General features: G+C 32.4%; 1 protein-coding gene and 1 long non-coding RNA gene across 4 annotated transcripts in view; one reads left to right on the forward strand and one right to left on the reverse strand.

Moving 5' to 3' along the window:
* The first annotated feature begins 1,535 nt into the window (after window positions 1–1,535).
* LOC140451876 (uncharacterized) overlaps window positions 1,536–13,592 on the forward strand; it is a 35,485-nt gene continuing 23,428 nt past the window's right edge. Inside the window, exons 1-3 of one of the 2 annotated variants that reach the window (XR_011952102.1) lie at window positions 1,536–1,867; window positions 2,670–2,790; window positions 4,218–5,475. This is a non-coding gene — a long non-coding RNA (uncharacterized lncRNA). Of the gene's footprint in view, window positions 1,868–2,669; window positions 2,791–4,217; window positions 7,803–13,592 lie in introns of those variants that run through there. The other variant, XR_011952101.1, reaches the window with a different exon arrangement.
* Window positions 11,438–13,592, reverse strand: part of bbg (PDZ domain-containing protein big bang) — a 107,482-nt gene continuing 105,327 nt past the window's right edge. For both annotated transcript variants that reach the window (XM_072545798.1, XM_072545799.1), the window contains one exon: window positions 11,438–12,286. In XM_072545798.1, the coding sequence (XP_072401899.1) occupies window positions 12,135–12,286 (152 nt within the window). In that variant the 3' untranslated portion in view covers window positions 11,438–12,134. The remainder of the gene's footprint in view (window positions 12,287–13,592) is intronic.

Here is a 13,592-nt window from a genome sequence, read left to right on the forward strand (position 1 = left end):
TTGATGTACATCCGTACCACACTCTCGGGTTGCGCAGCCATGACATTCTACGCCTCCCTATGCTTCACTTTCCCTGCATAATCAGTTGGAGCAAGGTGTATTTCTCTCCACGTGTAATATGTCCGAGATATTCTAATTTTCTTGTTTTTATTGTATTTAAAATTTCCATTTCTTTGTTCATCCTTCCCAGAACCTCTTTGTTTGTGACGTGTTCTGTCCATGATATTTTCAGAATTCTTCTGTACACCCACAGCTCGAATGATTCCAGTTTTTTCATTGATGTTGTTGGTTTATAAGAATGTGAAATTAGGCGGTATACACTGGCACCATCGACCCAGGAGAAATGCTTAAACTCAATTTGCTAACTTTTATTAAGTTTATAGGATTTCTTTGTAGAGTTTAACGAAAGGACAAGGTTTAGTACAGAGGTTTCACGATAAGGTGATAGACAAGCTGTCGTCTGAATTTACAAGTCTTTTTATCGTTTTTCTATATTATTTATGTTTAAACTATACGTGGTAATTTACTAGTATTTCACGTTCAATATCAAAGGTCTTAATACAAAGAAGTAATTAAATGATAGGTACAAAATCAGTTTGGACAACATTAGTTGTACATACCAATTGGTCCATTTTCTATGTCACTTAATAAGTATTCATGATTTAAGGATATTTGATCTTAAGGATTTAAAAAATTAATAAAATTAATTATTTACATACCTATATATTTTATAAAAACAGTATTATAATTTTAATATTTATTTACTTAATTTGTTAATGTATTCATGCATAAATATGTTCTTTTAAGAATGAAGATATCTCAATAGAGCATTTAAAGTGTTTAATATTATTAAAGCGAAGCTTCTATACTGGCTTTGTATTACTTTTTTTCTCTACAGTAAAATGCTGAGGCGAGCGTCACGGAACTAGCCCCACAAGATGGCGTCGTCACGGGTAGCGTCATAAAATAGCGGTTCTTGGCATCGATTCACTACTCTCGAGCAATTCGTTTCTAATCATCATATATATTTACTCTAAGCAGGTTTAAATTAAAAACCGCATGAAAAATATTTAACAAAATATAGACATAAAATGAGAAGTAAAAAATTAAACGAATGTCTGTCACTAAAAGGTTCAATTGGTAACGATTGTCAAAATTTAATAAAAGTCATAAATGTCATCCGATTAATAACAACATTGAATCATCTGTTTAAATTTTTATAATTCTCGTTTTAAAATAATTTATATAAATACAATAATTATTTTTAAATATATTTAGTTTATATAATAATTAAATTTACTATCAAAAATTATAATTATTTATATTTTATTATTAACGTCTATGCTTTTAGTATTAATTCTTGAGATTCCTGTCAGGAATCTCCATCGAGTTAGAATCTAGAACTCCATGGGAATCTCATAATAACGGAATAAATGTCAAGAATCTCCTGACATTTATTCCATGTCCAATGTCAGACAATACCATACCAAGGAATATAGGCGCATGCGTTTATATTCATATTCTTTGATATCATTGCGAAATGTCAAAATATTGGCCAAAGCCAAAACCAAAACAAACGTTTTTTGTTGGTGTAACTACAAGATTTTTGTGGATATAACAAAAAACTATACAATAAGTATTTAGGGGTTTTCTTGATTCTCTCTGGATGCTTTTTTCACAGTTATAGATATGAACATAATATTTCCCTGATCAATTATGCTAAGACAAATATGAAAGATTTAAACATTGGTAGGAAAGGTTCAGGAATATTTTAAAACTAAATAGTTTATACCACTGATGTGTACAATATCAGACACCCACAGCAACGAACTTGACGATTTTGATAGTGAACCATAAAATAAAACAGGTAAATAAGAAAAATTCAAACAACAATGTAAATGATAAAATGCGTTAGACTTTCACGGCCATCGTCTAACTTGTTAAACTGTTTGTTCGGGCTGTTGTCTTCTGAGATTAGTTCACGACGTTTTCCCAACACTAGGGGTTGGCATCTTCTGGAGATGTTACTGCTTTTCAGCTTACAAGCGAAGCAGTAACATCTCCAGAAGATGAGAACTAATCTCAGAAGACAACGGCCTAACAGCCCGAACAAACAGTTTAACAACAATGTAAATATTTGTTAAACTGTACTTTCCTATCTTATTCCATATTTTATATTAAATTGTGTTTTTATATAAAAATCACTAATTGGAAATTTCAATCTGAGCTACAAATCCTGTTACTGCCTGTACACCAATAAATGGAAAGTATATTTCAACTACAACTCAAATAAGTGTTGGTTATAAATTTGAATAAGTATATTTTTGCTGTTTTACTTTTGCCTACAGCTTGAGATAAAATTTTAAATTTTAGTCCATGATCAAAAATTATAACAGGTCAGAGCATGCTGACATTTTCGAAAATGTATAGATTGTAAAGTGAATAAAAATTAAACCACAATTCAATTTCAGACAAATTCGACTACCCTTACTAAAATAAGTAATTACCGAAGTATTATTCACTTTAGAATCATATCAAGACATAGTAAACATGGTTAAAACATAATGGTTAATTTTATGCTAGGTAGAGCTAAAGAGCCTCATGAAATGACATGATATAAATAAGCAATATGGAAGTTGTTTGTAAATTTTAAACCTTTTCTGTTTTAGATAACTATGGAAATAATCTTTAAGCCCACAATCACCATTTTCCTTATGCCAGTTTGAATATGTTTAAGAGAATTCATCTTCATCTTTTGATAGCCAGGTGAATCTTTAAAAAATCTGAAAGGTATGCAAATATTCACTCAAATTACTGCAAAACAAAAAATTTGTCAAATTACTTATTTAGTCCATGGGACACTTACACATATCACAAAAATAATATTTTTATAAAAAAAATATTTAAATATAAAAAATATATTGAAAAGTGTGTAAAAAGTATACAAAAAAATATTGTAGTAGATCTCAATGAAAAAAACAGTTAAACTCTAGAAAAACCATACCATACACAAGAGGCATGTTCCAAATATTGGTACTCAAGGAGAAAATACAGTAGAGAAATAGTATCAAGGATGGAGAGCGAAATGTATTTTAAGGATTGGTCATGAAGATAGATTTACAATTTTTTAAAGATATTGGAAACCGCCAAATTAATTTCAACAATTTGTCCAAAGTAATACAATTAATAAAAAGCCTTACATAAGATTGAAAATGTTTGTGATCTAAAAAATACCACCATAACAACACCAGAGTGATAGTTGTATAGCATGTTATAACTCTCCAACTTACTCTTGAAAATATAGAACTTTGCATTGAAAACTTTTTATCATTGCCTTCCCATTACTGTAGATCTGGTACAAATAGGGAGTATTTCTGCTTTTTTTTAATATCACCATCTTTTATTGATTGTATTTAAAGTTGGGTGAAATGAGGGACATGCTTCTAAAGCACACAGAAAATTTTGTAACAAAATCCATAACAGAGTTTTTTTTTGTCCAAGAAAAGAGTGAAAAAAAAAAGAAGTGAAAAACAAAAAGATAAGGCATTTGCCACATTATCAAATAAAGAGCACACTTGTGCAACTTACTGTTACTTTTGCCTTCAAATTCAACAAACAATGAGCTTTTTTACACAAGAAGACTCTGCATTATACAACTGACCTTATTATAATGTTGTTAATAAACATAACAACAATAAAAATATTCTTTTATTTGGTCTGATATAATTTAGAAGCCTTTGATATAATTTATATCTTATATATTTGGTCTGATATAATTTAGAAGCCTTTGATATAATTTAAGTATTACTTCAACTAGTTCCAAGTGTAGTTAACACCACTTTGCTGTCTTCCTTAAAAAATGGATGTATTAAGGACACTATATTGGTTCTCCTGTCTGTACTTTTTTAGTGCAAAAATATTGCCTTTCGTTATATAAATCATTTTGTCTCCAACTTAGTTATGTTGTTAAACTATATAAACCGAAGTTTCCTGATTTAACAGGTTTATTATCACATTTTACCAAATATTGTACAAATTATCATAAACTTCAGACATATTCGATTCATAAAAAGGTATATAAGTAAACATTTAGTGCCGGATTTTGTGCAAAATAATAATAAAAATCACCACATAATTATTGTTTAATGTATACGTTGTTTTTTATTGTATAAGTATTTTACACTGTAATATACAATGTTTGCATACCTCTTTTTTAGATCTCGAGGTGCTCCTCAATGAAGTATCAGCAGATTACTTATGTGCAAGGAAAGAAAACGAACTTAAGGAAGAGGGCAAGTGAGCAGCTCTGACAATGAATGGAAAAATGCGAAGATCAAGAAAAAGAAAATCAAGTAAGAGGACAGAACCGACTAGTTCGGAGGAAGAGAAACAGCCACCCAACAACGAAAGCTAGATCAAAGTTGGAGCATCTCCAGGACAGCATAGGGGAACTCGAGAAACTCATGAGGGATGTGCCAAATAGGAGGTGTCTATTCATAAAGAGGGAGGTCAGTATCCTGAGAAATCGGATGCTCGATTATATCAAGGAATTGGAGGAAAATAAGAAGGAAAAAGAGGTTCCAAGGAAGTCTGGGTGCACGACATCCAGATGTGTGAAGATCAATGTAGAACCCTTAAAAGCTAAGAAGACTGCAATAATGGGGATTCAAGTGGACTTAGAGAACCCAGAAGCCAAGAAAGAAGGGTGGACGCTATCGCGGACAAGATGATAACATGCGAGGACGAGAAGGAAACAATAGAGTTCCTAAATGAAAACTGGCTGGAGAGGTCTTCACGAGGACCGTAGTGAAAGAGGGGGACATCTCGGAAATAACAGGACACATACCAGGTGCTCCAGCAGAGGTGGGCTAGGAGGGCAGCCTAGGAACTATAATAGTCACGATATCTGTCCATAAAGATGGAACGTGGATCCACAAAGAGAAGTATGGATTAAAACTTCTCTCTAACGAAGGAAGAACCTGAGCCGATGAAGTTCCTGAAAACATACAGGAAATTAGTACAGAAGACTGAAGAGCTAGGAAGAGAAAACGTGGGAATCCATACGCCGGCAGCACTGGGAGGTGAGACATCGAGGAGAATCCTGGAGTGGGCTGCAAGAGGGGGAGGGGTGTGACGATCACGCTCCTCAGTAAAAAAGCAACAAGAGAGTGGGCCAACATTAACACCAAGCCCAAAGCACAAAATGTAGTGGTAATCATTAGCAAAACCAAAGACAAATCATTTGTGGATCTAATGGCAGAAGTGAAAAACAAACTGACAGGAAGAAAGGACATTGTTATAAAAAGGATCAGACAGGCCAGACACCATGGAATATCACCAGAGGTGGGCGGTGGAAGGGAAATGGCGTTGTAAGTGAAAAAGCTCTCTGAGAATACATGCGCGTCGAGAGCGATGGCAAAAGGGGGCATTGTGAAGAGAAGAATCTTGGTAGAGGAAATCCCACCCAAAGAGATAGTATGTGTTGTCTTATTAATATTTACAGAGCCCCTTCTGGCGATATTGAGATATTTGTAAACAAACTTTGCTCGTGTCTAAATTATTGTTTTAAACATTTTAAAACCACTATTTTATGCGGCGATTTTAATAAGATTATCTTAAAGATTCGAAGGAAAAAGTTTTACTTACTGATTTTATACAAAGTTTTAATTTAAAGTGTCAAAATAAAGAATCTACACGAATATTTACAGACAAAAATGGAAAAACTTCTGAAACTAAATTAGATTATTTTCTTACAAACTGGTCACATCAATATGAAGAAACTACCAAAGACTTTATTTTGGGAGATCATTTTGGTTTGGAGTTTTTGTTATTAGATGCTAAACCAAAAAAAGTACTATTTAAAATAAGTCAAAACGTAACATTCAGAAATCTTTCTCAATCCAATTTATTAAATTTACAAAACAGACTTTTCACTGAAAATTTTGGACAGGTTTACGAATATCTCGATAATGCTAATTTGGCATTTGAAGCATTTTTGAAGGTACTTACGTACTATATTGACATATCTTGTCCAATGACTACAAAAAGAATTTGCAATAAGTCTAAAAATAGTTGGGTAACAAATGATATAATACACGAGGGAAATGATTTGAGAAATCTTTTTTGGCTATCAAATAATTTTAAAAATATAGACATTCATTTAAAATATAAAAAGAAAAAAAAAGAAGCAATATGTCAAACTAATCGATGAAACAAAAAAGAGTTTCTTTCAAAATAGTTTAGAATGTAAGAATACTATACAGCAAAAACAGAAGTTTATATGGCGTATGGTTAATAAAAAAAAATAGGTAAGACTGTCAAACATAATAATTGTGATAAAATCCAACTTGCTGATAAAATTATTACTAATAAATATGAGAGGGCAAACGCTTTTGTAGAGCATTTTACTACTTGTCCTAAAAATAAAATCATAAATATTTTTAAAAATACTAATTTTGATCATTATACCACACAACATGTAGATAAATCCTTTTATTTTTTTCCTGTAGATGAGTATGATGTTAGAGAGGTTATTGGCTCCTTGAAAAATGTTACCTCAGTAGGTATTGATTGCATATCAACTAAATTAATAAAGTGTATTAGTGAATATATAGCGCAATCCTTTGCAAACTTAATAAATTTATCAGTAGAACATGGTGTTTTTCCACATAGCTTGAAGGTAGGAGTTGTAACTCCAATATTCAAGAGTGAAGATAATTCAGTTTTAGATAATTACAGGCCAGTTACAGTCCCTATTATTTTGGGCAAAATTTATAAGAAATGTGTATACAAAAGAATGTATAGTTTCCTTAGTAAATACAATATATTATGTTCCAACCAACACGGATTTCTACCTGGAAGATCAACAGAGAGTGCTACCACTGAATTGCTTAGTTTCATTCACATCGCACTGGATCGGGTAGATTTTGTGGGGGCACTTTTCTTTGATCTCTCAAAAGCATTTGATACCATAAACTTAAGTGTTGCTATAGAGAAGTTAAAAAATCTTGGTTTTAGGGGTCAGTTCTCATTATGGCTGTCATCTTATTTACAATCTAGGAAGATCTCCTCGTTAAACTTAGTGACTCACGATCAGATTATGGTGATATTGATATTGGGGTTCCTCAGGGTTCAATATTGGGGCCATTAATATTCCTATGCTATATTAATGATATGCCCAGATATGTCAGTTCAAATAACATATTTATGTATGCAGATGACACAACTATTGCTACATCTGCTTCAAGTGCCGAGGAATTAACTGTTCAACTGAATGTTATATCAGAAGATTTTACAGAGTGGTGTAAAAAAAATGCTTTGATTGTTAATGCTAAAAAAACCACAAGCATGCAATTCTACTATAGATCAAATTCAAGTTACCAGTTTTTTATAAAAGTAAATGATGGCCTGGTTCATTCTACAACTTCCAGCAAACTTTTAGGTTTGTATCTTGATAGTAACATGAGCTGGAAATCTCAAATTAATGATGTTTGCAAAAGAATAAATAGTAGTTATTACGCAATATTGCAATTAAAAAGTTTCCTTAAAAACGAACAGTTATTGAATGTTTAATAGGCAATTGTTTATTTTCACTTGGCCTACAATATAAATCTTTGTGGTAGTGCTGTGAATGCTGCAAGAGTGTTTGTCTCTCAGAAAAGGATAATTCGGTTAATTTTTAATTTACCATATAGGCATTCATGTTGACAATATTATAAAAAATACATTTTAACAGTACCTTCTATATATATTTTTAAATGTATACTACATATAAAAGCCAATATAACCTCTTTTCATTTAAACTCTGATTATTACCAGTACTCAATTAGGCAAAATGACTTCATCAGAGTACCAAAACATAATACAGCACGATTTGAAAAATCCCAGTATAACATTTAAACCGAGTCACAAGGCAAAGTAAGAGGGATGCTGAGTGCCGAGATGGATGTGGATGAATTCTGCCAAGCAATAGAATTGAGGGTAGAAAAACCGAGATGCCTGAGATGTACCGCCTTTCGACACAAACAATGACACTGTAAGTGGTAGAACAGAAGAGGATGTTGCTTCCGATGTGGCAAAGGGGGTCACATATTGCTGGAGTGCAAGTAAGAAACAACCAAATGTTTCAACTGCGATGTGACCATGCATGTGGCGAATTCAAGAAGATGCTTTAAAGTTAAACCGACTGATTGAAAGTAGAAATCACTGAGAACTAGTACCAAAAAGAGTGCGGGAGTGGAAACAGTGCGAAAGAAGTCAGAGGCTAAGAAATTGCAAACACAGCAAACAAGACCCGGGAGCTGAGGGTGCTCCAAACCAACGTGGGAACGACAAGATTAGCACATGATCTTGCCGAGGCTGCAGCAATAGAAAAGAACAACGACGTGCTGGTGACACTAGAGCTTTTTCTGGGTGGCAGATGGCATGAAGTATGAAGGGACGAGGGTGCTGAGCGGGCCGTACCCTTTACCATGGAAGAACTTATCGAGACATTGGACACATTTAAGATGCGTAGGTTCACCATATTGGATCAGATACCACCTGAGGCGATTAAGGGTCTAGGACAGGCAGAGCCTGCGTGGCTTCTGGAACATATGAATTCAAAGAACATATTCTGCACTAAGGTCAGTCAGGTGGCGTCCTGGACTGAGATATCTTTTTAAGATTAAAGACTCCCCTCTATAAAGATGAAAAAAAATTGCTGTGTAAATGAACACTTGCTAGTATCTGAGGAACTATGTTCAAATAAAATCAAGAACTGCTGAATATTTTCTGGCTTTTCAATGTCAGTGGGCTCTCATGGGGGGCTGTAAGTGTTATATATATATATATATATATATATATATATATATATATATATATATATATATATATATATATATATATATATATATATATATATATATTATTGTGATATTTAAAGTCTTGGTGCGCCAAGCAATAATTAGCTAATTAATTTTTTTGATTAATTAAAATTATTTAAATGATATGATTATGACTTTATCACAATTTTTAATTCTTTTATCTCAGGGTTAAATTCGTGCTTCAATATCTATGCTATTACATGTGAAAGGTAAGGTCCAGAGAATACCGGAATAATAAAAAAACACATATGATCTAACACTATATATTGAAATAAAAATAATGAAATAATTCACACTCAAACGTTTTCAATAAACAAATCTCATATAAGGATTCTCAAAATTTTGTTCTCCGTACGTGAACAATCAAAATTAATGGTACAAACAATATTAATTGAAAACTCAAAATCCCAAACTATTCTAACTCTCCTAATCAAATATTTATATCCTTTCTAAATTAGGTGTAAAAATTGTGTTATCAATAAAAGAAAAAAAAACTGCAGAAAACAAAAATATCTCTCTCTGATGATGAGTGGTCCAAATCCTTGTTCCTTGTAGACTGTATTATCTCCTCTCAACCGCTCCCTATGTACTCAGCAATCTTACAACAGATTGTTGCAAGTATATCGTCCTTAATGATCTCCTGCAAAAGCAACAATCATTCAAATTATGATAGCCTTTCTCCTCTCGATAAACTGAATCTCTCGTTGGCCCGAGTAAAAAATGACTCTTGGAATATCTTCTCTTTACGATAAACTGAATCTCTCGTTGGCCTGAACAGTGACTCTTGGAATATAAGTAGGAAAATATGACTTACAATATTTTGCTGCTTCAGCTTCTGTCAGATACACTAACTCCACAAAAACTCACTAACATTCAACACTACTGCTTGCTACTTCTTGGGAACCATCAAAGAACAATCACTGTTCGTCTTACAGACTTGGAAAACCAACTGATCTTCCTTTCTCTCTCCTCAATCTCGCTAAACTTTTTCCTACATACTTATCCCACCTTTTTCAATCTCCGCCAATCAAAACTCGTCACAATTCCCCCATTTTTTCATTTCGATAACAAACAAATTTTTACCTATAATTATAAAATTTCCTAAAACTTATTTACAAATAATATTTTCTATAATTCTTAAAAACTAACAAAAACCTCTTTCTATAATCCCTTCTATTGTCTTTAATCACTGCATTAATGTATTTTGAAAAAAACCCCGTTCAATTGTCTTTGGCTTTCACTTAAACTTATGCGGGTCACTCAAGTATAACAAAGAAATAATTTATGTATAGCTTACATTTTGTTTAGTACAGGCAATCCAGGAATTTAATAACTTTCCTTCTTCGAAATGTTTGTTGTTTATTATCCTACTTATCTGAATTATTTCAATGTTTTTGAACTTTGAAATATTTTAATCAAACCAATATTTTTCTCGATTTTACATATCATAACAATATATATATATTTATATATTGATTTAGATAGGATAAGGAGGATAGAAAAGAGTTCAGCGGAGAATATGGAGGTTTGGAGAGGAAGCTGACAGGAACTGTTATAGTTATTTGTTGTAAAAACCGCTCCTACTCCGTTTGCAGATCTGGATGCGTCGGTGAAAATAAGGATGTAATTAAAACCAATTAATATCTCTAGTGCTTTCTGTTTGAAAATTTTGCGTGGTGTGTCATATTTCTTGAATACAGAAAGGTTTGTATTACAATAGGGGATAGCAATGGTCCAGGTAAAATGTATTGGCTGACTTTTGAAACATTGTATGTGGGTGGAATTATTGTGTCTAAGCTTTGCAACACTGCTTTCACTAGATGATAAAACGAAGAATCCAATCTTTTTCCGCAATTAAGCATCGATGGATCTGTAAATGTGTTTTTATAAACAGATACCTCTGGGTTAGCGGATACTCTTGAGTCATATATGAGGCTAAGGTATTTTCTCCTGAGTTGAAGGGATGGTTCGCCTGATTCAACATACATACTTTGAACTGAGCTTGTGTAGTGTGCTTCCAGTGCAATTCTAATTGCTGAATTATGTACTGGATCTAGAACTTTCAGCAGTGAACCTTTGGCTGAGTTGTAGGCAACAGCACCATAATCTAATTTAGAACGAATTAAGGTTTTGTACACAGTCATAAGAGTTTGAAAGTCGGCACCCCGTTATTTATGTGTTTATGAGAGATGATTAAGTTAGGCCATTGTGAGCTGACTGTCGGAATGAGTGAATGTGGTCTTGCCAAGATAGTCCTTTATCCATTTTGGTGAATTTTTTAGGTAGAGTTTTGGAGGTATAATGTGCTTGTTTGAAGATGATTGCTTTCGTTTTAGCGAAAGAAAATTCTAGGCCTTTTTTCTAGAAGAAAAATGGCTTGCTGTATATGGGTCGTCATTGTTGATATACTTTTTCCCCGACAGAAAAAAAGTCTTGTATTCTTGATTATTCATTCAATTCAATATTTCATTTATTCGATTATATTTTGATTACACAGTCAAAAGAATTCAGGAGACAATTCATCTAAAAATGAATATTCTGGGCTATAAAGACAGACTTAATAACTCTATACAGTTGTTTATAATAAAAATATTTATTAAATGAATATATGTACATTATAAATACATATAAATAATTAATTACACAAAGCATTCATATAAAATATATATAAAATTATAACGATAATAATGGGTAAGATATGAGTAAAAATTTTAGTAAGTATATACAGTTTATACGTTTATATAATTTGGCAAGACTTAGTGTGTGTTTGTTACAGACAATATTTAAGAAAATGCAAAGTTCTTTCGAGGTTAAACATCTAACCGATAGTCTGTCAAATGTGTTTTGTATGTCTTCATATAGCGCGACTAAAGTTAAATGTTAAAACAGGTAGCTACACAAAAGCGGGATCTAGAAAACATGTCAACTTTATTCATTCAAAGAAAAGGTGAACTAAAGAAAGTTCTGAGAGATCGTATTTATGCTGATCTACTGAAATTGACTAGTTATTTGATGTTTTATAGTTCACAACCGATATATTTAGAGGCTTAACAGGCATTATAAGTTAAGATAAGTACATAGGCATATCTAAAGATTAAACAAAGTAAATAAAGGAACTTTCCATTAACATATGTGAATATACCTATAAGATATAATCACTTCACAATTTAATTTGATTTATTAATTGATCCTGTAAAAAGAAAAAGTTAATTTATTCATGCATTTCCTTGGAACACTATCAAAACACTAGCAGTTTTTAATAAATAATATTTATCTGAAAATATGTATATCAACTTTGCCATCTGGAATCTTCTTCATAATGTTCCAAGCTTCGATTCTTGTTAGTAATGTAAACTTGATATCATTGATTTGTATAATTTCATCACCCACGTTTAGGTTACCTGATTTTTCAGCTGCTCCTCCTAAAAGAAAAACAATTACAGTAATTGATTAATCGGAATTCTAATAAAAACTTTCTTTTTAAATTATTTATTCAAATTCTGAATCGTCAAATTTAACTTACAAACCAATTAGAGCAAGAAACTGAAAGACAAACAAAAAGGGATTGGAGTGATATGTTTCACTCTGTACTTAAAACATGTAATCCACTGTTTTATGTAGAATATAAAGTTTTCGTCAAGTTCTTTAAACTGTAAATATTGTCTAATCACCTCTTCTGGAACCTCCAAACTTTTTTCACTGCATGATTCACTACTGTAACAATTTCAGCGTCCCCTGATTTATCTCATATTTTTTATGATGTCAATCTATTATTATTTCAGTTTATATATATTTAGTCATATATATTATCTCTTTCTTTAGTACATAATTCAATTATTTTTATATTTAATGTCAAATTTCTTACTTGATTCGTAAGTATAGTATATTACGTGTAGTACGATATTTGATTCTAATAAAATTTTTCCAAGGATTAAATTCTATAGGATAGCAAGGGAATAAGACTCAGTCAGGACATGTCTTACATATTTTCTGTCAACATGTAGCTAGTCGTCTTGATATTTGTTAGTTTCTGGCCTGTCCCTGCTCCTCTTTCCCACAAGTAGCAATAATAGGGTTCGTCTGGATATTTTTCATTCGCACTTGAAGGAAGTCCTGCCAATTTTAGATTAGTTTTATTAAGGATAGTAAATCTCTTCCGTCTGCTATTTCCATACATTTCTCAGATATTTAGAACTGTCAAATTCAAGTAAACTAGCGACCACTGAATTTATACGCTCAGTAAGCTGACGCTCTTACCACTGCGCTATCAAAGCGTTTTATGTTTGTGTATTAATATATATTTAACCGCTGAACCCTGATATATTTCGTATAGAAGACAAATACCTTTCAAGGCGCTGTGGCTTCTGCGTTACTTCTCGTTCAGCGACGGTTCTACGATACGATATCCGAAGAAAATAATGCAGCCGAAATGACAGCACTTACCAACCCACAAGCTGAAAATTTATCCCAGGTTCCAACAATAAAATCCAGTTTAGAAATCGTTTTAACTGCTGCTGCTACCATTGAACGTCCATCGTCTTCTGCTTTTGCTGCTCCTATTAAGCCGGTTTCAAAAGGATGTTTTATTAGTGGCCAAGAGAAACGTAAACCAAAAATTTGACAGAGGTCGTTGGTGTTGAATTGTACTCCTAATATGTTGGAAATAAAATCTAAAAATGAGCTCAAAGCTCCCTCGTTATTTAAAGAAAACGTGAGGACGATTTTCCT

Source organism: Diabrotica undecimpunctata, chromosome 10, assembly GCF_040954645.1.
Source record: "Diabrotica undecimpunctata isolate CICGRU chromosome 10, icDiaUnde3, whole genome shotgun sequence".
In the NCBI taxonomy this organism is placed as follows: Eukaryota; Metazoa; Arthropoda; class Insecta; order Coleoptera; family Chrysomelidae; genus Diabrotica; species Diabrotica undecimpunctata.